Raw genomic sequence first — 25,438 nt, 5'->3', positions numbered from 1 at the left:
TCCTTTTCTCCATATGGAGAACACCCCATCTGCTCTGGAGTATTTTAGGGAGCAAATTTTCCTTTTTTTTCCTAAATTTTGTTTCCCAACTCAGGTTTTATTTCACTCTCAGCTTCTTGCTGACGTGTTTTTATTATGGAGAATTTGGTGAGAACTGAAAATTTTGGCTGAGTTTTGAGTTCCTCATTGGGGATGAGCTCAGAGATGGTTTCCTGCTCTTTGAGTTCAGTTTATTGTTCTTTTTCTTTTTTTTTTCCTAAAGTCCAAAATTCTGTTTCCCACTTCTGCCGAGCTCCTGGGCTGCTCAGGGTTTGGTTTTCTTTTGTTTTGTTTTTTTTTGTCTTTTTTTGGTTTTTTTTTTTCATTCTCAGCTTCTTGCTGATTTTTTTTTTAAGGAGAATTTGGTGAGAACTGAAAATTTTGGCTGAGTTTTGAGTTCCTCATTGGGGATGAGCTCAGAGATGGTTTCCTGCTCTTTGAGCTCAGTTTATTGTTCTTTTTTTTTTTTTTTTTTTCCTTTTTCCCTAAATTTTGTTTCCCACTTCTGCCGAGCTCCTGGGCTGCTCAGGGTTTGTTTTTTTTTTTTTTTTTTTTTTGTCTTTTTTTGTTCTGTTTTGGTTTTTTTTTTTCACTCTCAGCTTCTTGCTGATTTTTTTTTTTAAGGAGAATTTGGTGAGAACTGGAAATTTTGGCCGAGCTCTGTGGGGATGAGCTCAGAGATGGTTTCCTGCTCTTTGAGTTTGGTTTATTGTTCTTTTATTTTTATTTTTTTTATTTGCCAGGAGCTGTTTTTCTGGCAAATTTTGATTTAGGAGATAAAAAAATTCCAGAGCGGGCATGGGGTGAGACGCTGCCCCACCCCAAATTCGCTGATAAAATCACCGTGGGGGCACAAATTGTCCCTCCATAATAATTATTAATAATAATAATAATAATAATAATTCTTTATCAGGGTGTGGCGCCCTGGATTTGCTCTTTCCCCTGGCTGGAAACTCCCAGGATAAAAATCCTGATTGGGGTTAAAAGAGCCGCGCCCTGCCCCGCACACACAGGAATTTTGGGGGGGAAAAATCCAATTTGGGGATGCCACGTTCTGTTCTTAAAAAAATTAAAAAAAAAAAAAATTAAAATAAAATAAAAATTAAAATTAAAAAATAAAATGCAAATAAAAAATAAAAAATAAAAATAAAAATAAATCAGGACACAGCAGATGAAAATTCTGCTTAAAATCCAAAATTTCTCCCATCTCCCCAAAATTTTTGCCTGGCTCACACCTTTCCTTCTAAGGCAGGATGGGGTGAAGGATTTTCCCTTTTTCTGCTGACCAGCAGCTGCCAAAAAAGGGATTTTTGCTTTTCTTAAAAAGGAGAAGTAAAATTAAAAAAACAAAAAACAAAAAACCCTAAACGTCTTTTGCTAAAACCACAAGATGGGAATTTATTTATTTATATATTTTTTTAAATTTTTATTTTTTAATTTTAAGGTGCTGAGAATTTTTTTTTATTTAATTTTTTTTTTAAGCTACCAAAATTTGCTTTTTTTCCCCCACCCATTTCTTTGCTCAAGGAGCACCAGGAGAGGGCTCAGCTCCATGGCAACCCCAAATTATAGATTAAAGAAATTTAATTTTTTTTTAAATTGAGGCAGCACAAACCTGTGGGGGTTTATGGGATCCACTGTGTCCAAATGGGATTTTTATTTTTATTTTTATTTTTATTTTTATTTTTATTTTTATTTTTATTTTTATTTTTATTTTTATTTTTATTTTTATTTTTATTTTTATTTTTATTTTTATTTTTATTTTTATTTTTATTTTTATTTTTTTGGGATGTTTTGTGTTTTCCCACAAAGTTGAAGGGATCAGGGTGTAGCAGGTGCTGATAAAATTCCGGATTTGATCCGTAATATTTAGCAAATTTGATCCATAATTTTGGCAAATTTTATTAATAATATCTCATACATTTGATCCAAAATATTTCACAAATTTGGTATATTTTTTTTTGCAAATTTTTTTCATTTTTATCTCCTTTTATTTTTTATCCTCCCTATATTTTTTACCTCCTTTTAAACCCCCTTCCTTTTTTAACCCTTTTTATCCCCTTTATTTTTTTATCCCTCTTTATTTTTATCCTCCTTTATTTATTATCCTCCTTTTTTTATCCCCATTTATTTTTTATCCCCCTTTATTTTTTTATCCCCCTTTATTTTTATCCTCCTTTTTTTATCCCCCTTTATTATTTATCCCCTTTATTTATTATCCCACTTTATTTATTATCCCACTTTATTTTTATCCCCTTTATTTTTATCCCCCTTTTTTTATCTCCCTTTATTTTTATCCCCCTTTATTTTTTATCCCCCTTTATTTTTTACCCCCTTTATTTTTTATCCCACTTTATTTTTATCCCCCTTTATTTTTTTTCTCCCTTTTTTCTCCCCATATTTTAATCACCCCTTTTTTAAATCCCTCTTTATTTTTTATTTTAAACCCCCTTTCCCAAGCATTTGAAATCCCCAATTCTCCTTTACTCCTCCACAAACCTTTTAAACCCCCCCCCAAAAAAATAAAATTCTCCAGTTCTACCTCAGAACTCAAAACTCCCAAAGGATTTTTCCTTTTCCAAAGGGGTCACTTTGCTTTGAAAAAAAAAAAAAAAAAGCAAAATTCAAAAAGATTCTGCTGAAAAATTCCACCCTCAGCAGCGAAACGCTTCTTAAAGGGAAAGGAAAAAAATGTGCTGAGCAGAGAGGGAAAAAATAAAGAATAATAATAATAAAAAATAAAAAATAAATAAAAAAAACCCACCAACCCGGAGTGTTTATCCTGGAGCTGTGAGCGCTGAATTCCTGACACAGCCCAGCTGTTCCCAAATCCCAAAAATGGGCTGCGCTTCCCTTGACGTGGCCCCAGTGACGTCAGCAGGAGGATCCCAAAGCAGTGACGTCAGCCAAAACCTCCCAGGCCGAGCCAAAGATGGAAAATCCTGCGGGATTCCAACAGCCCGGGAAGGGCGGGGGAGGTGCAGAGATCAAATCCAGGGAATGTGGAAAAAATGGGAATTTTCAGAGGGAAAACTGGTCCTGATCCGTGTCCCAGTTAGGGAGGGGAACAGGGATTGGGAAACAAAGGATTGGGAAATACGGGAAGAGGAATATTAGGAAGAGGGAAATTAATCCAGACTAGAAATGGGGAAGGAGTGGAAGAGATTTGGAGATCAAATCCAGGGAATGTGGAAAAAATGGGAATTTTCAGAGGGAAAATTGTTCCTGATCCGTGTCCCAGTTAGGGAGGGGAACAGGGACTGGGAAATAGAGGAGGAGGAATATCAGGATTGTCTGGGAAATCAAATCCAGGGAATGTGGAAAAAATGGGAATTTTCAGAGGGAAAACTGATCCTGATCCGTGTCCCAGTTAGGGAGGGGAACAGGGGTGAAATAAAGGATTAGGAAATAGGAGAGAGGAATATTAGGAAGAGGGAAATTAATCCAGACTGGAAATGGGGAAGGAGTGCGAGAGATCTGGAGATCAAATCCAGGGAATGTGGAAAAAATGGGAAGTTTCAGAGGGAAAACAGATCCTGATCCGTGTCCCAGTTAGGGATGGGAACAGGGGTGAAATAAAGGATTGGGAATTAGAGGAGGAGGAATATTAGGATTGGCTGGAAGAGGGAAATTAATCCAGGCTGGAAATGGGGAAGGAGTGAGAGAGATGCAGAGAATCAGTTCAGGGAATGTGGAAAAAATGGGAATTTTCAGAGGGAAAACAGATCCTGATCCGTGTTCCAGTTAGGGAGGGGAACAGGGATTGGGAAATAAAGGATTGGGAAATACGGGAAGAGGAATATTAGGAAGAGGGAAATTAATCCAGACTAGAAATGGGGAAGGAGTGGAAGAGATTTGGAGATCAAATCCAGGAAATCTGGGAAAAAAAATGGGAATTGTCAGAGGGAAAACAGGTCCTGATCCATGTCCCAGTTAGGGATGGGAACAGGGATTGGGAAATAAAGGATTAGGAAATAGGAGAGAGGAATATTAGGATTGGCTGGAAGAGGGAAATTAATCCAGACTGGAAATGGGGAAGGAGTGGGAGAGATGTGGAGATCAAATCCAGGGAATGTGGAAAAAATGGGAATTTTCAGAGGGAAAACAGATCCTAATCTGTGTCCCAGTTAGGGATGGGAACAGGGGTGAAATAAAGGATTAGGAAATAGGAGAGAGGAATATTAGGATTGGCTGGAAGAGGGAAATTAATCCAGGCTGGAAATTGAGATATCCAATCCAGGGAATGTGGGAGTTTCCTGACTGAAAAATGGGAATTGTCAGAGGGAAAACAGGTCCTGATCCGTGTCCCAGTTAGGGATGGGAACAGGGGTGAAATAAAGGATTGGGAATTAGAATGGGAGCCCTTCCCTGGGTATTCCCAGAAATTAATCTACAAAAATTCCCACTTCTACTTCCTCCCAAACCCTCCCTGGATGCTCCCAGAGCAGCCCCAGGAAAAAAAAACAATAACAAACCAGGAATTCCGAGGAATTTTTTCGTTGTTGGTTTTTGTTTTCGGGGTGGTTTGGTTTTTTTTTTTTTTTTTTTTTTTTTTTTTTTTTTTTTTTTTTTTGTGATTTTTTTTTTCCTGAATCTGCTCCATGTGAGCTCAGGAATCCCAGACTGGGTTGGGTTGGGTGGGACCCAAAGGTCCTGGAAGGTCACAGAAGGAAAGGCTTTTCCAGAGAACCTCTGGATCCTTTCCAGGCCCTTCTCCACCTCCATTCCCATAAGGGAATGCAGAATTTGAATTTTGTGACCCCACAAACTCCTCAAAATCCATAATCCCACAACCCTCCCCTCAAAACATTCCCAATTTTTTGCTTCACTCATAATTTCCACTCAGGTTTTTAATCTCTCCCCTCTTTGCTGACCTCACCACTGATGACAAAACAGAATATTCTGTCCCAAAAAAAAAAACTCGAGGGGGATAAAATCCTGGGAGATAAACCCCATCCAGCAAGATTTGGAAGGAAAATTTTTGGTTTTTGTCCCTGCCCAAATGAAGGTCACGTTAAACCCAGCTCAGGAAAGCTGAACTGGGGGCTCAGCCTGACTCCAGAGTTATTTTAAACCCAGGGAGGTTGAAGGTCACCTGCTCCAGCAGGGAATGTTTTGTTTAAAGGTTATTTGGTTGCTCAAGCTGGGCCCAAAATATCATTAAATTATTAAAAATCCTTTCTTTTAACCCAGCAGGAATTTGTGGATGGGAAGGGGAGGAGTTCCCAGCCTGGCCTGGGGGGTGTGATGATCCACACTCATTTTTAGACTTTTTTATTTTATTTTCTTGGTTTTTTGGGGGCTTTTTTTGTTTTATTTTTTTTATTTTTGGGGTTTTTTTTTGTTTTGTTGGAAGAGCAGGATCAGCCAGGTTGTCCCAGCAGCTGCTGCTGTGAATATTTAATGGGAAGCTGATCCAGATGGTGCTGCTGGAACTGGGATTAATGGGCAGATGTTTGCTCAGCTTTAAACTGGAATTAGATGAGCTGGGATTAACTGGATTAACCCCCAGTTTGTCCCAGTTTGTCCCAGTTTGTCCTGGCAGAATGGGAATTGTCAGGATTAAAGCAGCTCCTGCCCCATCAAATCCTGGCTGGAAACATTTCAGGATTTTCATTTTTCCCCCTGATGTTGGTTCAGCCTGGGAGATGTGTTACCAATCCTAAATGGATTTGGGGAGATTATTTAATAAATCCCATTTTTTAAGAGAGCAGGCTATATAAAAATAAAATCAATTCATGCAACATAAGGCCCATAAAAAAAAAAAAAAAAAAAAAAAAAAAAAAAAGCAAAATCCAGTGAAACAAAGCTCTAATTACCCATGAAATATTTTCCAAAACAACACCCATGTGCCTGTTTGTGTAAATTCAACATTTCTGGAGTTCTTTTTCCCACCTGTAGATATTTAGATGAAGGGGAAAAAAATTTGTCTGAAAACCTCTGGAAAAAAGAGAAACGAGCTCAGGATTGATTTGGGGATGGGTGGGAGGATCCCAGGAAATATTTCACAACACCAGAGAAAATGCAGAATGATGGAAAGTGGAAGGAATAAATTCCAGAATTCATATAATTATTGAGGTGTTTTTTTTTTTCCTAAGCTCATAGTTCAGATATTTTGGGCTAGAACTGGCTTCTAGTGATAAATAATACAATATAAACCTGGTAGGATTGATAAAATTCAAATTACTCAGAAAGTAAAATCCATTAGCATGCTTGGATACACAGGTGTGTAAACTGAAAACATATTTTACATTAATTTGCACAAAAAGATGTGATATCTGTATTATGCAAGTTATACCAACAAAATTATTATCTGTTTTTATCTAATTATCTAATTATCTAGTTATCTAATTTATTTATCTAATTTATCTAATACCTATTATTATCTAATTTGTCTGTAAGACAATATTTTAAAAACAAATCTATAGGAACCATATCTAATTTATCTAATAATTATTTATTTATCTAATTTATCTATTTATCTAATTTATCTAATACCTATTATTATTTAATTTGTCTGTAAGACAATATTTTAAAAACAAATCTATAGGAACCATATCTAATTTATCTAATAATTATTTATTTATCTAATTTATCTATTTATCTAATTTTTCTCATACCTATTATTATCTAATTTGTCTGTAAGACAATATTTTAAAAACAAATCTATAGGAACCATATCTGCTGTGTTGTTCTTTCTGATTTTTTGACCACAACACTTTTTGACTCTGGTTTGCATCTTCTCTTCCTGGTTTTTTTTTTTTTTTTTTTTTTTTTAAGTTGTGGAATTTGTGGAATCTACTTTCATATTAAAATAATAGTTGTTTCTATTTTTTGGCTTTTAAAAATATCTCTCTTGTATTCCAAGAGTGAGGAAGAGGAGAATATTCAGGCTTCAATATTTGGAAACTCGGGTCTAAAAAAGTGACAGACTGCAGAATTATTGATTATTACACAATAGATTTAAATCAGAAATAAATTTACTGTGTCTTTTTCTGCCCTTCTGCTCATATTTTTTTATATGTGTACAAAGAGCATGTAATGGGAGAAGTTAATTCTTTGTAGTTTGGGGTTTTTTGTTTTTTTTTTTTTTTTTTTCGTGTATAATTGTGGTTTAATGATATCATGGAAAAAATTCCTCAGCGGGGATGAGAGGAGAGGAGGAACGGCCGGAGGATTTGGGAACAGGGTGAGTCAGAGCTGGAATTTCTGGGAATGAGGGAGGGAGCGGGGCGGGCTGGAAATGAAAAAAAATCAAAATTAGAGCCAGAAAAAAATCAGTGATTCCTCCAGGAGAGGGGCAGGGAGGGAGGGGGTGGGATTGGGGAACAGAGACAGGGAAAAAACAAAACAAAACAAAAAACACTAAAAAAAAAAAAATAAAACCACACAAAAAAACCCCAAAAAACCCCCCAAAAAAATCAAAATTAGAGCCAGAAAAAATCAGTGATTCCTGCGGGAGAGGGACAGAGGAGTGAGGGGATTGGGGAACAGAGACAGGAAAAAAACAAAACAAAACAAAAAACACTAAAAACAACCAAACAAAAACTAGAGCCTGAAAAAAATCAGTGATTCCTCCAGGAGAGGGACAGGGAGGGAGGGGATTGGGGAACAGAGACAGGAAAAAAACAAAACAAAACCAAAAAACACTAAAAAGAAAAACAAAAAAACCAAAACCAAAACTAGAGCCGGAAAAAAATCAGTGATTCCTCCGTGAGCTGGGCAGAGAAGAGAAATGGGGTGACAGGGGAGGATGGGGACACAGGATTTGGGGGACAGCTGAAAAAATCCATTTATTCCCACGCTCGGGAATCCCATTCCCTCCAGCAGAGCGCCCTGGAGCCTTGGCAGGATAAATTTGTCCCCTTTGGTCACCTCAGATGTCCCATCACATCACCCTGCACGTGCCTGTCCCTCCCTGGGGACACGGAGCTGCTGGCACAGGGACAGGAGGTGACAGCAGAGCTGGAACCAGGGATTTGGGCAGGGATTTGGGAGCTGGCCTGGCCCAAATTGCTGCTTCTGCTTTTCAACCAGAACCTTTGGGGTCCCCAAAATCCCTCAGGTTGGAAAAGCCCTGAAGGATCATGGAGTGCAGGCTGTCCCCAGCTTGTCACCAGCTCAGGAGCCACTGGGACACCTCCAGGAGATCCCAGACACCTCCAGGAACTCCTCAGACACCTCCAGGAGATCCTCAGACACCTCCAGGAGCACCTCAGACACCTCCAGGAGCATCTCAGACACCTCCAGGAGATCCCAGACACCTCCAGGAGATCCCAGACACCTCCAGGAGATCCTCAGACACCTCCAGGAGCATCTCAGACACCTCCAGAAGATCCTCTGATATTTCTAGAAGATCCTCTTATATTTCCAGGAGCTCCTTGGAGTTCTAGAAACTCAAGGAGTGCCTTGGACACCTCCAGAAGATCCTTGGACACATCCAAGAGCTCCCTGGACACTTCCAGGAGATCCTCAGGCACCTCCAGGAGATCCCAGACACCTCCAGGAGATCCTCAGACAACTCCAGGAGATCCCCAGACACCTCCAGGAGATCCCAGACACTTCCAGGAGATCCCCAGACACCTCCAGGAGATCCCAGACACCTCCAGGAGATCCTCAGGCACCTCCAGGAGATCTCCAGGCACCTCCAGGAGATCCTCAGGCACCTCCAGGAACTCCTCAGACACCTCCAGGAGCATCTCAGACACTTCCAGGAGATCCCAGACACCTCCAGGAGATCCTCTGATATTTCTAGAAGATCCTCTTATATTTCCAGGAGCTCCTTGGAGTTCTAGAAACTCAAGGAGTGCCTTGGACACCTCCAGAAGATCCTTGGACACATCCAAGAGCTCCCTGGACACCTCCAGGAGATCCTCAGGCACATCCAGGAGATCCCAGACACCTCCAGGAGATCCCAGACACTTCCAGGAGATCCCCAGACACCTCCAGGAGATCTCCAGACACCTCCAGGAGATCCCCAGACACCTCCAGGAGATCCCAGACACCTCCAGGAGATCCCCAGACACCTCCAGGAGATCCCAGACACCTCCAGGAGATCCCAGACACTTCCAGGAGATCCCCAGGCACCTCCAGGAGATCCCAGACACCTCCAGGAGATCCTCAGACACCTCCAGGAGCACCTCAGACACCTCCAGGAACTCCTCAGACACCTCCAGGAGATCTCAGACACTTCCAGGAGATCCTCAGACACCTCCAGGAGATCCCAGACACCTCCAGGAGATCTCCAGACACCTCCAGGAGATCCCAGACACCTCCAGGAGATCCAGTGAGCATTTGGGCTGGGCTGGGGTGGATTTGTTGAATAATTTGACTTTAAAGCTGTGGTGTCGTGGAGAGGGGTTTGGAGAAGGGAAGAGGGGCTGAGGATGGGGAGGGCAGGGTTAGGTGGGGATTGTGCCCTGGATGGAATTCCCAGAGCAGCTCTGGAGCCCTGGCAGTGCCCAGGGCCAGGCTGGAGCCCCTGGGACGGGGGGGGATGGGATCAACTCTGAGACCCCAGGCTGGGATTCCAGGATCCCAGGATTCCAGAATTCCAGGATTCCAATATTCCACTATTCCAGAATTCCAGTATTCCACTATTCCAGAATTCCAGGATTCCAATATTCCACTATTCCACTATTCCAGGATCCCAGGATTCCAGAATTCCAGGATTCCAATATTCCACTATTCCACTATTCCAGAATTCCAGGATTCCAGAATTCCACTATTCCAGGATTCCACTGTTCCACTATTCCAGGATTTCACTATTCCACTATTCCAGGATTCCAGGATTCCACTATTCCACTATTCCAGGATTCCAAGATCCCACTATTCCCCTATTGCAGGATTCCCCTATTCCAGAATTCCAGTATTCCAGAATTCCAGGATTCCACTATTCCCCTATTCCAGAATTCCAGGATTCCAATATTCCAATATTCCACTATTCCAGGATTCCAATATTCCAGAATTCCAGGATTCCACTATTCCCCTATTCCACTATTCCAAAATTCCAGAATTCCAGGATTCTAATATTCCAGAATTCCAGGATTCCAGGATTCCAATATTCCAATATTCCAGAATTCCAGAATTCCAGGATTCCAATATTCCACTATTCCAGGATTCCAATATTCCAGAATTCCAGAATTCCAGGATTCCAATATTCCAGAATTCCAGAATTCCAGAATTCCAGGATTCCACTATTCCAATATTCCAATATTCCAAGATTCCAATATTCCAGAATTCCAGGATTCCAGAATTCCAGGATTCCACTATTCCAATATTCCAATATTCCAAGATTCCAATATTCCAGAATTCCAGAATTCCAGAATTCCAGGATTCCAATATTCCAATATTCCAGGATTCCAGAATTCCAGGATTCCACTATTCCAATATTCCAATATTCCACTATTCCAGGATTCCAATATTCCAGAATTCCAATATTCCACTATTCCAGGATTCCAATATTCCAGAATTCCAGAATTCCAGGATTCCCCCTCCCCCCCCCCGAGGAACCCGCTGCCTTTTCCCGGTTCTTTTCCCATGGGAGCTCACAGCTCCATTTCTATAAAAAGCTGCTGAAATTCCTCCGATCTCGATCTGACTGAACAAAGGGGAGCAACAGCTCCGCTCTCTGCCCTAAACCCGCTTTTGTTCTCCAAATGCTGCTGGAAAACTCCTGGAAAATCCCTGGAAGAAGAGCAGGTGACACTGACACCTGCTGTCGGGAATTTTAACAGCCACGGGCTGCGGTAGGGCAAACAGCATCCAAACAACACGAGAAAATAGAAATAAAAATAATAAAAATTAAAAAAAAAATAATAGAAGAAATAAAAATGAAAATGCAAAGAAAAATGAAAAGAAAAAGGAATAAAAATAAGAATAAAAATAAAAATACAAAAGTAAAAATAAAAGCAAAAATAAAGATACAAAGGTAAAAGTAAAAGTAAAAGTAAAAATAAAAAAGAATAAGAATAGGAATAAAAATAAGAATAAAAATAGGAATAGGAATAGCAATAGAAATAGAAATAAAAATACGAAAGTAAAAATAAAAATAAAAGAGAATAAGGATAGGAATAAAAATAAGAATAAGAATAAAAATAAAAATAGGAATAGAAATAAAAATAAAAATAAAAATACTGAAGTAAAAACAAAAATAAAAAAGAATAAGAATAGGAATAGGAATAAGAATAAGAATAAGAATAAGAATAAGAATAAGAATAAGAATAAGAATAAGAATAGGAATAGAAATAAAAATAAAAATACTGAAGTAAAAACAAAAATAAAAGAGAATAAGAATAGGAATAAAAATAAGAATAAGAATAAAAATAGGAATAGAAATAGAAATAGAAATAAAAATAAAAATACTGAAGTAAAAAAAAAAAATAAAAGAGAATAAGAATAGGAAAAAAATAAGAATAAGAATAAAAAAAATAGGAATAGAAACAGAAATAGAAATAGAAATAAAAATAAAAATAAAAATAAAAATAAAAATAAAAATACTGAAGTAAAAATAAAAATAAAAGAAAATAAGAATAGGAATAAGAATAAGAATAAAAACGGGACTAAAAATAGGAATAAAAATAGGAAAAAATAGGAATAAAAATAAAAATAAGAATAAATACAGAAATAGGAATAAAAATAAAAATATAAAGTAAAACAAAGAGTAAAATGAAAAATAAAAGTACAAATGAAACAGAAAGCAATTCCAAGTCAAAGCAAAGAAGCAGCCCAGACGCCAGGGAAGGATTGCTTGCAGAGCGCTTTATTTCACACCTTCCCCAGCCTGGGGGGCCGGGCGGCCTCACTGGGGCCAATTGCAGCAGCTGCAGGCGGGGTCGAACACCAGCCCCTGCTGGCAGCTCTGCAGGATGCTCTGCCCGTTCAGGCAGCTGTAGAAGTTCCGCGGGTCGCTGGGGTCGGCGTAGAGCCCGTTGGGTTTCCCGGCGCAGAACCCGGAGCCCCCCGAGCCCCCCGAGCCGCCGGTGCCGGTGGTGGTGGTGGGGGGAGCCTCGGTGATGGGGGGCAGCGGCTCGCTGGGGGGAACGCACTCTGCAAGGCAAGAACGGGGTGGGATTGTGTTACCTGGGGGTCTCCATCGAGGGGCTGATGGTGGTGGGAGATGGGGAGGGAGGGGACAGGCTGGAATTCAGGCGGGAAAGGGTTAAAAGTGTTTAATTCCTCCTCGTTTTTTCATATGGAGCTTGGGAATCTCCATCAAGGAGCTGCTGCTGGTGAGACTTCAGTGAGGAAGAGTCTGGAATTCAGGTGGGAAAGGGTTAAAAGTGTTTAATTCCTCCTCATTTTTCAGAGGGAGTTTGGGAATCTCCATCAAGGAGCTGCTGCTGGTGAGACTTCAGTGAGGAAGAGTCTGGAATTCAGGTGGGAAAGGGTTAAAAGTGTTTAATTCCTCCTCCTTTTTCAAAGGGAGTTTGGGAATCTCCATCAAGGAGCTGCTGCTGGGGAGACTTCAGTGAGGAAGAGTCTGGAATTCAGGCAGGAAAGGGTTAAAAGTGTTTAATTCCTCCTCATTTTTCATAGGGATTTTGGGAATATCTGTTAAGGAGCTGCTGGTGGTGGTGAGGCCCTCAGTGAAGGTCAGAGTCTGGAATACAGGTAGGAAAATGGTTAAAAGTGTTTAATTCCACCCCATTTTTCATAGGGATTTTGGGAATTTCCATCAAGGAGCTGCTGGTGGTGGTGGGAGCCTCAGTGAGGAACAGAGTCTGGAATTCAGGTGGGAAAGGGTTAAAAGTGTTTAATTCCTCCTCATTTTTCAGAGGGATTTTGGGAATATATGTTAAGGAGCTGCTGGTGGTGATGGGAGTCTCAAATGGGAGGAGGAGGGAACAGAGTCTGGAATCCAGGTGGGAAAGGGTTGGAAGTGTTTAATTCCAGGTGGGAAAGGGTTGGAAGTGTTTAATTCCAGGTGGGAAAGGCTTTTCATCCCACCCACACCTCCACAGGGATTTTGGGAATTTCCATCAAGGAGCTGCTGGTGGTGATGGGAGCCTCAAATGGGAGGAGGAGGGAACAGAGTCTGGAATTGAGGCAGGAAAGGGATGGAGGTGCTCCATCTGCACGGGGATTTTGGGAGCCCCCCAGGGGGCTGCCCCTGTCCCCTGGGGTCACTCACCACCGCTCTGCAGCCCCAGCCCCTCCTTCAGGGTGGAGATCAGGGGGTATTTGCCCTCCTTGCAGAAATCCCCAGTGAAATCATCCATGTCCAGGGCCCAGACCATGGCTCCTCCAAAGTTGTTCTTCTTCAGCCAATCCACCTGTGGGGAGGAAAATCCCGCTGAGCCCCAGGAGCTGATCCCACAGGAGGCTCTGGTCTCATCCCAGATCATTTTTTCCAGACCTTGATGCCAAAGCTCTTGATGTTGTCGTATCCGACCCACTCGCTGTCCTTGTAGGCGTAAGGAACATCCTGGGGTTCATCCCAAGCCTGGGTGGCTCCAGAGCTCAGCAGAGTGCAGATCTAAGGAGAAAGGAGCAGCAATGTCACCCACAAAAAGGGAAAAAAACCCAAAACTCTGCCTTGCCTTTATCCTCTGGTTTGTGCTGCTCCCTTCTCCCCTGAGCACACAACTCCTTCCAAGCCATTCCATGGAAAAAACTCCACATTCCTGATAAAACTCAAACTCCTGACCAATTCCTTCAGAGGAAAGGAGTGTGGTGGGAACATCCCTACCTCATAGTAAGCCAGAGTTCCAGCCTCCCTGGTGTAGGGTCCAGCAGGGCCAGGGCCAGATGCTGGGGCTCCCACAGCTGTGTTGGATGGGTCCTGCAGGGTGAAGCTCTTCCCATAAGTTGGGAATCCCACCAGGAGTTTCTCAGCTGGGGCGCCGTTGCTCTTCCAATAATTCATGGCATATTCCTGCAAGAAACCAGTCCCACTCAAATCTTTGTCGGGATTTTTGGGATGAAATCCTCGAAATCTCTTTGGGGGATTTTGGGAAGGATGAACTAGGTAAACCTTACAAATATGAATGCTTAGATTTTGAGAATATAGAAAGCAAACCTCACTTATTAAATAACTAGAAGACAATATGATGGATGGCCAAGAGTAATCCCCTGTTGATAGAACAATGCCTTCTGCTGGAGAGCAGCTCCAAAGGTCAGAGAAGACCTTGCTAGATTTTAGAGTTTAAAGTATAACACACTATGGTAATGATTCTTATAGGCTGGATGTAAATGCTATAGAAATTTGTATCTTGTGTTGGATTGGTTAATGGAAATTAGAATATTCATCATAGAAGAATATTTCTGGTATTGTAAATGAGAAATTGCTCTCTTGCTCTTACCCTCTTTGCTCTTATTTCTCACCCCTTTGCTCTCTTGCTGCTACCAACCCTCTCTTACCTCACTCTCACTTCATTCTCTCTCTGTCCTACTCTGGGCTGTGGCTGGCAATAAATTTACACCCTTACAATAAACTGCAACTTGAAGTTTCAAACTTTAATCTGAGTTTATCCCTGAAGACCATCCATCCCAGTACAAAGATTCCCACAGGGGAGGCACCAATGGTCTGAGAGCTGTGCCCCCAAAAAAAAACACTCACAACGTTGAAGTATTTGTAGTCACCAGTGTCAGCAGGGCCGGCGTACAGGGGGCTGTTCTCACCCGTGTTCCTCTCCCAGGAGCCGTGGAAATCGTAGGTCATGACGTGGATGTAGTCCAGGTACCTGTGGGGAGAGGGGCTGTGTCCTCACCTGAGAGACGTGGGGCTCCCTCAGGGGCTCTTTCACTCCAGCACTCCCCAACAAAACACCTCAAATCCCAAAAATTGTCACTCACTGCCAATCTCAGCACCCACACCAGAGAGCCCCCCTGCACATGGGGCTTCCTCGGGGGTTCTTTCACTCCAGCACTCCCCAAAAAAACACCTCAAATCCCAAAAATTGCCACTCACTTCCCAATCTAAGCACCCACACCTGAGAGCCCCCCCTGCACATGGGGCTTCCTCGGGGATTCTTCCACTTCTGCACTCCCAAAAAACCACCTCAAATCCCAAAAATTGCCACTCACTTCCCAATCTAAGCACCCACACCTGAGAGCCCCCCTGCACATGGGGCTTCCTCGGGGATTCTTCCACTTCTGCACTCCCAAAAAACCACCTCAAATCCTAAAAATTGCCACTCACTTGCCAATCTCAGCGATCTCATAGCCAGCCTGGATGGTGGACAGCCCAGCAGCCACAGCAGCAGTGACCATGAGCCGGGGCTGGTTGGTCTCTTTGGCTTCCTGCTCGAAGGCTGCCAGCAGTTCCTGGGGGATGCAAGGCACAGCCATCACCTGGGGGCTCTGGGATGGGGCTTGGCATCCAAACAGAGCTCACAGGGCTGGAGCTGAGCCCACCTTAACCAGGACAGTGAACAGAGCCTTGTCCTGGGCGGGGCTGCCCCTGGAGCCGGGGTATTCCCAGTCCAGGTCCAGCCCATCAAACTGGTACTGGCGCAGGAATTTGATGGCGGATTTGATGAAGGTCTGGCGGTTCTCAGGAGAGGAGACCATGGTGGTGAACCTGGGCAAGCACAGAGGAGAGAGGTGAGGATGGAGCCCCTTCTCCTCTCATCCTATTTAGGGCAGGACACGGTTTGAACTCACTTGGCTGTGCCGAAATTCCATCCGCCAATGGCCAGCAGGGTCTTCAGATCCTTGTTCCTGCCAGGCAAGAGGCAGAACCCTGAGCTCCTGCAGATCCCCAGCACCCCTGAGCCCTGTCCCCGAGGGACAGGCAGGGATGGGATGGAGCAGCAGCCCCAGTTCCCTGCACTCACTGGTTCTTGAGGCCATTGAAGGATTTGTACAGGGTCTCGTCGTTCCACTCGTAGGTGGTGAGCTCGTTGTTGTTCATGCCAGCAAAGGCGTAGATCAGGTGGTTGCACAGACAGGGGTCGACATTTTCGGGGGTGAACTTACCCAGGCCAGGCCGGTACTGGGCCCAGTTGGTGAAGTAGCAGGTCAGCACATAGGCAGTGCCTGGGGGGCACAGAGACCATGGAGGGGCTGCAGAGCCCTGGGCACAGCCCTGAGCCACGGGCACAGCCCCAGGCTGGCACAGCTCCCTGTGCAGCCAGAGAGTGGGGAGCAGGGCTGGGCACCCCGGGACACTGAGAGCACCCCTGGACACTGAGAGAACCCCTGGGACACTGAGAGCACCCCTGGGACACTGAGAGCACCCCTGGAACACTCTGGGCACCCCTGGGACCCTCTGGGCACCCCTGGGACAATCTGGGCACCCCTGGGACGCTGAGAGCACCCCTGGACACTGAGAGCACCCCTGGGACACTGAGAGCACCCCTGGGACACTGAGAAAACCCCTGGGACACTGAGAGCACCCCTGGGACCCTCTGGGCACCCCTGGGACAATCTGGGCACCCCTGGGACACTGAGAGCCCCCCTGGGACACTGAGAGCACCCCTGGCACACTCAGGGCTCCCCTGGCACACTCTGAGCTCCCCTGGCACACTCTGGGCTCCCCTAGCACACTCTGGGCTCCCCTGGCACACTCTGTGCCCCCCGGGGCTCCCCCAGCCCCCCCTCCCTCCCCTGCCCGGGGCAGCCCGAGCTGGGCACGGCCAGGTGGGGCAGCAGCACCTACCCAGGTGGGCGTTCAGCAGCAGGGCCAGGCCTGGCAGGACACAAGGAAACAACAGCGGGGTCACTGCCTGCTCCCGGGAATGCAAAGCTCCTGCAGAGCTCTGCCCCCAAGGCACACACACAACAGCTCCAATTCACCCAGCATTTCCAGGAAAATGGGACTAATGATTCCAGGTGAAAGCACAGAAAAGAACCCAAACACATGCCAAAGCACTCGTTCAGTTTTCAGATTTAAGTTTGAAAGCACATTTCAATTCCAGCCTGCAAAGAGCTCTGTCCATGTTCAAAGCAGAACAGATCCCCAAAAGAGGCAGCACTAAAAAGAGAATAAATGGATAAAGCAAGAGCAGATCCCCAACAGCAGCAGCACTAAAGAAGAGAGCTTTCCCTGCCCAGGGCAGCTGTGGAGCCTGGGCAGAGCAGAGGGAGCAGCAGGGCCAGGGCCAGCCCCTGTGGCAGCAGGGTGGCCGTGCAGAGCCCCAGCAGGGCAGAGAGCAGAGAGCCCCGTGGGCAGCAGCACTCACCGGTGAGCAGAGTGAGCTTGGCCATCGTGGACCAGACTGAGCAGCTCGGGCTCTCTCCCTCTTTTATACCCTGCTCCCCTCTGCTGCCAGCCTGGCACCCTCAGCCTGGGCAAACATTGCCATCCTGGCACCAGCAGCGTCCCCAGAGTGGCAGCAGGACAATGGGCTGAGCCCTGAGCTGCAGGGTCACTGAGGGTCACTGAGGGTCACTGCAGGGTCATTTAGGGTCACTGAGGGTCACTGCAGGGTCACTGCAGGGTCACTGAGAGTCACTGCAGGGTCACTGCAGGGTCAGTGAGGGTCACTGCAGGGTCACTGAGGGTCTCTGAGGGTCACTGAGGGTCACTGAGGGTCACTGAGGGTCACTGCAGGGTCATTTAGGGTCACTGAGGGTCACTGCAGGGCCGTGTCCTGCTGCTCCAGGAGCAGATCCAGGCTGCCATTGCATTGCTGGGGTTGCTCCTGTGCTGCCCAGGCTGTGTCACCTCTGGCACCATGGCTGCAGGCTGTCCCCCTGTGCTGTCCTGGAGGGTGGCACTGCCATCCCAGCTCTGTCTCTGCGGGGCTGGTGGCCTTGGTGGCCCCGTGCCAGGCTGGGCTGAGCTGGCTCTGCCTCAGCCCTGCAGTGCTGGGCTCTGGGCTCTGGGCTGCTCCTGTGCCAGCCTGGCACAGCCCCGTGCTGCTCCCAGCTCTGCCTGCCCACCCAGCTCAGCGGGCTCTGCTCTTTATTGTGGGGCTTCCACTCTACCAGGGTCACCCCAGGAGATGGGGCAGGTGAATTTTCCTCTCACATTTATCCCCCTCCTCTTCCTGCTCAGCTCTTGCCCAAAATGAGACACTCCCGTGTTGCTGAGCATTCCCATTTTTCCTGAAGTGAATCTCCACCCCATGAAAGCCTCCAAATATCCTTCCCACATTTGGATTTATGTGGATGCTCCAAGCTCTCACCCTGTGTGAGGACACCAGGGATTTCTTCCCTATTCCTGACCCAGGATTGGGGACACAGCTGTGTCCCTGCTCTGGGGTGTTTAATTCCTTTTGGGGGGACATGAAGGTGACTTTGGGAGGTCACCCAGCCTTGGCTGAATGGAAGTGTGGAAAACAACCTGCTATCAGCTGCTGCTATCTGCCCTGCAGATTAAAATGTGCCAGCCTGAGGGTGGATTGAGGATGTACTTTGGGGTTTGGGGCAGGCACAGGGTGGGATGCAGCTGATAACAGACTGGGACAGAGGCACCTTGGTACTCTGAGCTCTGCCTTGCCCACCCAGCTCTCCTCAGGGCAGCACACAGCAGCAATCCCATCACTAAAGAAAAACCCCATCACTTTTTACTGAGTCATTCTCCACAATGCTGTTAGAAGCATTGTTTTTGTCACCTTCTTCCCCTAATCTCCTGACACCCCTGGTCACAAGAACAAGTGGGAGGACAACACAGCAGAAGCTGATTCTGACTCACTTTGTTTCCATCAACTCAAGGAGAACAAGCCCTTGTTCCTCATCTTTGTTTTTGGTATTGCCAGCATCTCTGAGGGCTCCCCTGAGCACAGGACAGGCTTTTCCAAAGGACACAGCACCATTCCAGTCACCTTTCCATTTGTCCCCATGGAGTTTTCCATGGTGACCTTCTGAGTGTCCTTCTGAGTGTCCCAGCAAGGGCAGGGACAGCCAAACACCCTCAAAGGATGGCTCAGACACAGCAGGCTCAGCAGCACCAGAGTGGATGAGGTTTGGGGGGAAAACAGCAGGTTTGGGGATTTTTCCCAGTGCCAGCTCTCAGGCACATCTCAGGGAATGATCTTGATGTTTGTCCCCATTGAGTTTTTCATGGTTTTTCATGTGTCCCAGCCAGGGCACAGAGAGCCAAACTCCCTCCTTGAAGGGTTGGCTTGCACACAATGCAATGGATGAGGTTTTTAGGACAAACAGCAGATTTTGGGATTTTTTTTTTCCTGTCAGAAACACCTCTGGCTCTGCTGCTGAATCTGCCAAACCTCCAGGACAAAAAGGAGGAGAAAATTTAAAGGAATCATTCTGGAAGGAGCACCTGGGCACTGCTGAGCTGGGCACAACAGGAATGTCAGGGTCTGCTCCCCACGAGCCACCAGGACAGAGCAGAAGGACAGACAGACAGACTCCATCCCAGGAGCCATGGAATCAGCAGGATGAAAGTTCTAGAGGGAAGATGCAGCAGGAAGAGCCCAGAGTGGCAGAATCTCTCTGCAACCCAACATTGGAATAGTTGGAAGGTCCCTGTCTGCTCTTTTTAATTGGAATTCTTTCAGTTCTTGTGTCTTTTCTTACCTCCCACCAGTCCCAAGGAACCCACAGCAAACCAGTTTTGTTACAAGAGGAAAAGTCCTGAAGGAAAATTCCAGGATCTGAGTTTGTTACCCCACATGAAAACAAATCAGTGTCCTTGAGCCTGCCCCAAACTTTCCTTCCCACACCAAAACACCTTCCATGGATAACAGAGCTGAAAATGCCCCAGGAGGTCACTGAGGGTGGGATTTTCCAGATCTATCCTGGTTGAATTTGTACCCTGGGACTTTATCAACCAAAGAAAACATTGGAAAAACACTCCTTGAGGATGTTGTTGTGTTATCAGCTGCATCCCACCCTGTGCCTGCCCCAAACCCCAAAGTACATCCTCAATCCACCCTCAGGCTGGCACATTTTAATCTGCAGGGCAGATAGCAGCAGCTGATAGCAGGTTGTTTTCCACACTTCCATTCAGCCAAGGCTGGGTGACCTCCCAAAGTCACCTTCATGTCCCCCCAAAAGGAATTAAACACCCCAGAGCAGGGACACAGCTGTGTCCCCAATCCTGGGTCAGGAATAGGGAAGAAATCCCTGGTGTCCTCACACAGGGTGAGAGCTTGGAGCATCCACATAAATCCAAATGTGGGAAGGATATTTGGAGGCTTTCAGGGGGTGGAGATTCACTTCAGGAAAAATGGGAATGCTCAGCAACACGGGGGTGTCTCATTTTGGGCAAGAGCTGAGCAGGAAGAGGAGGGGGATAAATGTGAGAGGAAAATTCACCTGCCCCATCTCCTGGGGTGACCCTGGCAGAGTGGAAGCCCCACAATAAAGAGCAGAGCCCGCTGAGCTGGGTGGGCAGGCAGAGCTGGGAGCAGCACGGGGCTGTGCCAGGCTGGCACAGGAGCAGCCCAGAGCCCAGAGCCCAGCACTGCAGGGCTGAGGCAGAGCCAGCTCAGCCCAGCCTGGCACGGGGCCACCAAGGCCACCAGCCCCGCAGAGACAGAGCTGGGATGGCAGTGCCACCCTCCAGGACAGCACAGGGGGACAGCCTGCAGCCACGGTGCCAGAGGTGACACAGCCTGGGCAGCACAGGAGCAACCCCAGCAATGCAATGGCAGCCTGGATCTGCTCCTGCAGCAGCAGGACACGGCCCTGCAGTGACCCTCAGTGACCCTCAGTGACCCTCAGTGACCCTGTAGTGACCCTCAGTGACCCTCAGTGACCCTCAGTGCCCCTCAGTGACCCTCACTGACCCTGCAGTGACCCTGCAGTGACCCTCAGTGACCCTCAGTGACCCTGCAGTGACCCTCAGTGACCCTGCAGTGACCCTGCAGCTCAGGGCTCAGCCCATTGTCCTGCTGCCACTCTGGGGACGCTGCTGGTGCCAGGGTGGCAATGTTTGCCCAGGCTGAGGGTGCCAGGCTGGCAGCAGAGGGGAGCAGGGTATAAAAGAGGGAGAGAGCCCGAGCTGCTCAGTCTGGTCCACGATGGCCAAGCTCACTCTGCTCACCGGTGAGTGCTGCTGCCCACGGGGCTCTCTGCTCTCTGCCCTGCTGGGGCTCTGCACAGCCACCCTGCTGCCACAGGGGCTGGCCCTGGCCCTGCTGCTCCCTCTGCTCTGCCCAGGCTCCACAGCTGCCCTGGGCAGGGAAAGCTCTCTTCTTTAGTGCTGCTGCTGTTGGGGATCTGCTCTTGCTTTATCCATTTATTCTCTTTTTAGTGCTGCCTCTTTTGGGGATCTGTTCTGCTTTGAACATGGACAGAGCTCTTTGCAGGCTGGAATTGAAATGTGCTTTCAAACTTAAATCTGAAAACTGAACGAGTACTTTGGCATGTGTTTGGGTTCTTTTCTGCGCTTTCACCTGGAATCATTAGTCCCATTTTCCTGGAAATGCTGGGTGAATTGGAGCTGTTGTGTGTGTGCCTTGGGGGCAGAGCTCTGCAGGAGCTTTGCATTCCCGGGAGCAGGCAGTGACCCCGCTGTTGTTTCCTTGTGTCCTGCCAGGCCTGGCCCTGCTGCTGAACGCCCACCTGGGTAGGTGCTGCTGCCCCACCCGGCCGTGCCCAGCTCGGGCTGCCCCGGGCAGGGGAGGGAGGGGGTCTGGGGGAGCCCCGGGGGGCACAGAGTGTGCCAGGGGAGCCCAGAGTGTCCCAGGGGAGCCCTGAGTGTGCCAGGGGAGCCCTGAGTGTGCCAGGGGAGCTCAGAGTGTGCCAGGGTGCTCTCAGTGTCCCAGGGGTGCTCTCAGTGTCCCAGGGGTTTTCTCAGTGTCCCGGGGTGCCCAGAGTGTCCCAGGGGTGCTCTTAGTGTCCCAGGGGTTTTCTCAGTGTCCCAGGGGTGCTCTCAGTGTCCCAGGGGTTTTCGCAGTGTCCCAGGGGTTCTCTCAGAGTCCCAGGGATGCTCTCAGTGTCCCAGGGGTTCTCTCAGAGTTCCAGGGGTGCTCTCAGTGTCCCAGGGGTGCTCTCAGTGTCCCAGGGGTGCTCTCAGTGTCCCAGGGGTGCCCAGCCCTGCTCCCCACTCTCTGGCTGCACAGGGAGCTGTGCCAGCCTGGGGCTGTGCCCGTGGCTCAGGGCTGTGCCCAGGGCTCTGCAGCCCCTCCATGGTCTCTGTGCCCCCCAGGCACTGCCTATGTGCTGACCTGCTACTTCACCAACTGGGCCCAGTACCGGCCTGGGGAGGGCAGATACACCCCTGAGAACATCGACCCCAACCTGTGCAGCCACCTGATCTACGCCTTTGCTGGCATGAACAACAATGAGATCACCACCTACGAGTGGAACGACGAGACCCTGTACAAATCCTTCAATGGCCTCAAGAACCAGTGAGTGCAGGGAACTGGGGCTGCCCAGGGCAGGGCAGAGGGACAGCACCATCCCCTGAGCTTGGGGACAGAATCTCTGGGTGCTGCTCGTTGGCTCTTGGTCTTTGTCACCTAAAGGCCCTGGGCTGCAAAGGTCACAGTGACACCAAACCCTTGGGGTCACTCCATTTCCTTCCCCTTATCTGCAGGAACAGCAACCTGAAGACCCTGCTGGCCATTGGCGGATGGAATTTCGGTACCCAGAAGTGAGTTCAGGGCAGCTCTTTCCAGTCATGCCTCCCAGGAAAGGGAGGGAAAGGAGGAAGAGGCTCCATTCCAACCCCAACTCTTCCTGCTGTGCTTGCCCAGGTTCACCACCATGGTCTCCACACCCCAGAACCGCCAGACCTTCATCACCTCCGTGGTCAGGTTCCTGCGGCAGTACGGCTTCGACGGGCTGGACCTGGACTGGGAATACCCCGGCTCCAGGGGCAGCCCCGCCCAGGATAAGGCTCTGTTCACTGTCCTGGTTAAGGTGGGCTCAGCTCCAGCCCTGTGAGCTCTGTTTGGATGCCAAGCCCCATCCCAGAGCCCCCAGGTGATGGCTGTGCCTTGCATCCCCCAGGAACTGCTGGCAGCCTTCGAGCAGGAAGCCAAACAGACCAACCAGCCCCGGCTCATGGTCACTGCTGCTGTGGCTGGAGGACTGTCCACCATCCAGGCTGGCTATGAGATCGCTGAGCTGGGCAAGTGAGTGGCAATTTTTGGGATTTGAGGTGTTTTTTTGGGAGTGCTGGAGTGAAAGAACCCCTGAGGGAGCCCCATGTGCAGGGGGGCTCTCAGGTGAGGATGTTGAGATTGGCAAGTGAGTGGCAATTTTTGGTATTTGAGGTGTTTTTTTGGGGAGTGCTGAAGTGAAAGAACCCCTGAGGGAGCCCCATGTCTCTCAGGTGAGGACACAGCCCCTCTCCCCACAGGTACCTGGATTACATCCACGTCATGACCTACGACTTCCACGGGCCCTGGGACGGCTCCACGGGCGAGAACAGCCCCCTGTTCAGCAGTGGCAGCACCCTCAGTGTGGTGAGTGCTCCTTTGGGGTCTCTGGCCCAGAGCTCCTCTCCCCACAGCCCATCCTGTGCCTGAGCCCTGCTGCCTCTTGCAGGAATATGCCATGAACTACTGGAAGAACAACGGTGCCCCAGCTCAGAAGCTGCTGGTGGGATTCCCAACCTACGGGAAAACCTTCACCCTGCAGAACCCATCCAACACGGCCGTGGGAGCCCCAAGCTCTGGGCCTGGCCCTGCTGGACCCTACACCAGGGAGGCTGGACTCCTGGCTTACTATGAGGTGAGTGTGGGGTTCATCTTGGCACTGCTGGACAATTCTCAGCATGGAATTCCTAACCCAGCTGTCCTGGTTTGAAGGACAGGTGTCTGCCAATAAAGGCAGAAGCTTCTCTTTGAAATGGAGAATGTAAACCCACTCCCTCCAAATTATTATTGTAATTTGGAAATTAAGGGGCTCTCAGGCAAAGATATGGGAATAGGAATAACAGTTCTTTACTAGGAAAATTAAAATAGAAATACAGTATTACAAAGAACAATCCCAAACCCAGCCAGAGTCAGAATCCAAGCTGACACCCGTCAGTCAGTCAGGGTGGTGGCAGCAGTCCCATTCAATGGTGGCTGCATCCTCCTGCAGGGGCAGATGTGGCTCAGCTGGAGCAGTGCTCCTGGAGAAGGTGCAGTTTCCTCTGAAGGTCCAGGGATGATGTGGAAAGGTCTGGCTTTCCTCTGGAACCAGTGGGAAAGGTGCTCTGGTGTTCCAAATCTCAGTTTTTATCTGGGTAGGAAAGGCTTGGCTCCTGCCGTGGCTGGAGCATCTCCCAGTGGGATGATGGAATTTTATCAGTCATGCACTGGGACTCAGTGGCCATGAACAGGAGATATCTCCTGGAGGGAGGATGGGCTGTGGGAAAGATAAAGATGATTGCCCCAGCTGGTTTAAAGATGGCCCATTAGCAGATAATGTGTGCCAGGAGATAAAGATCACTGCCACACCCAGTTTGTAACAATGGCCCATTAACAGGAGATATCTCCCACAGTGATAAGAATCGCTGCCACACCCAGTTTGTAACAATGGCCCATTAACAGGTGATAGCTCCTGGATGAAGGGTGGGTCATGGGAAAGGTAAAGATGATTGCCCAGCTGGTTTAAAGATGGCCCATTAGCAGAGAATATGTGCCAGGAGATCAGGGGCACTGCCACACCCGGCTGCAACACATGGGGACAGAATCCACATTTCTGGTCACACCAGCCCAACACACCAGCCCACATTTCCACTGCCCCTTTTCCCAGATCTGCACCTTCCTGAGCTCTGGAGCCACCCAGGCCTGGGATGCCCCCGAGGATGTTCCTTACGCCTACAAGGGCAACGAATGGATCGGATACGACAACGCCAAGAGCTTTGGCATCAAGGTCTGGAAAAAATGATCTGGGATGAGACCAGAGCCTCCTGTGGGATCAGCTCCTGGGGCTCAGCGGGATTTTCCTCCCCACAGGTGGATTGGCTGAAAAAGAACAACTTTGGAGGAGCCATGGTCTGGACCATCGACCTGGATGACTTCACTGGCAATTTCTGCCACGAGGGCAAATATCCCCTGATCTCCACCCTGAAGAAGGGCCTGGGGCTGTGAATGTGCAGTGAGTGACTCTCAGGGACATTTTGGGGTTTGTGCAATGCTGGGAATGCTGTGGGGCTCTGAAGGGGGGTGGGGAGGAGGGGAATTGCAACATCACCCCTCCCCAAGTTTCCTGTTTTGGGAGGAAACCTTTGAATGTGTGGGTTTTTTACTCTTGAAACTAGTTTTAAAATTGCAGAACTCAATATTTAACAGAATTTGGGGATACAATCAGCATAAAAGCCACTTTAAGACACCAAGGAAAATCCTGCTTGCTTTGCAGGCTGCTCAGCACAGCTCAATCCTCACATCCCTGGGAGACCCGGAGATCCTGATCCTGATTCCATTCCAGCTCAGCAATCTCTCTAATCCCACTGCACACAGTGAATGATTCAATAAAGCTTTGCACAAAACCAACAACTTCCTGCTTTGACTCTTTTTTTTTTTCCTGTCCTTTGTGTTTTGTTGCTTCCTGTAGTAAAATTAAACAAGTCTAAGCCACAGTGACACGTCTGAACAAGTCCAAG

At 47.6% G+C, this 25,438-nt stretch overlaps 2 protein-coding genes across 2 annotated transcripts; one reads left to right on the top strand and one right to left on the bottom strand.

The window, feature by feature from the left end:
* Positions 1-11,830: 11,830 nt before the first annotated feature.
* LOC306812695 (acidic mammalian chitinase-like) lies at positions 11,831-17,265 on the bottom strand. Its single transcript, XM_079327494.1, has 11 exons — positions 17,166-17,265; positions 16,643-16,672; positions 15,819-16,020; positions 15,646-15,702; positions 15,397-15,562; positions 15,182-15,306; positions 14,600-14,723; positions 13,730-13,915; positions 13,397-13,516; positions 13,172-13,313; positions 11,831-12,087 (listed from the first exon to the last, which is right to left on the bottom strand). The coding sequence occupies exons 1-11, from the start codon at positions 17,188-17,190 to the stop codon at positions 11,840-11,842; spliced, it is 1,425 nt and encodes a 474-aa protein (XP_079183620.1). The 5' UTR covers positions 17,191-17,265; the 3' UTR covers positions 11,831-11,839.
* Positions 17,266-20,815: 3,550 nt separating this feature from the next.
* Positions 20,816-24,947, top strand: LOC306812463 (acidic mammalian chitinase-like). Its single transcript, XM_079327081.1, has 10 exons — positions 20,816-20,940; positions 21,434-21,463; positions 22,046-22,247; positions 22,436-22,492; positions 22,596-22,761; positions 22,852-22,976; positions 23,204-23,309; positions 23,392-23,577; positions 24,589-24,708; positions 24,792-24,947. The coding sequence occupies exons 1-10, from the start codon at positions 20,916-20,918 to the stop codon at positions 24,924-24,926; spliced, it is 1,152 nt and encodes a 383-aa protein (XP_079183207.1). The 5' UTR covers positions 20,816-20,915; the 3' UTR covers positions 24,927-24,947.
* Positions 24,948-25,438: the final 491 nt, after the last annotated feature.

Source organism: Erithacus rubecula (assembly GCF_903797595.1).
Source record: "Erithacus rubecula genome assembly, chromosome: 26".
Classification (NCBI taxonomy): Eukaryota; Metazoa; Chordata; class Aves; order Passeriformes; family Muscicapidae; genus Erithacus; species Erithacus rubecula.
The sequence above is the reverse complement of the archived record's forward strand: the minus strand, read 5'-3'. Positions and strand labels throughout refer to the sequence as shown.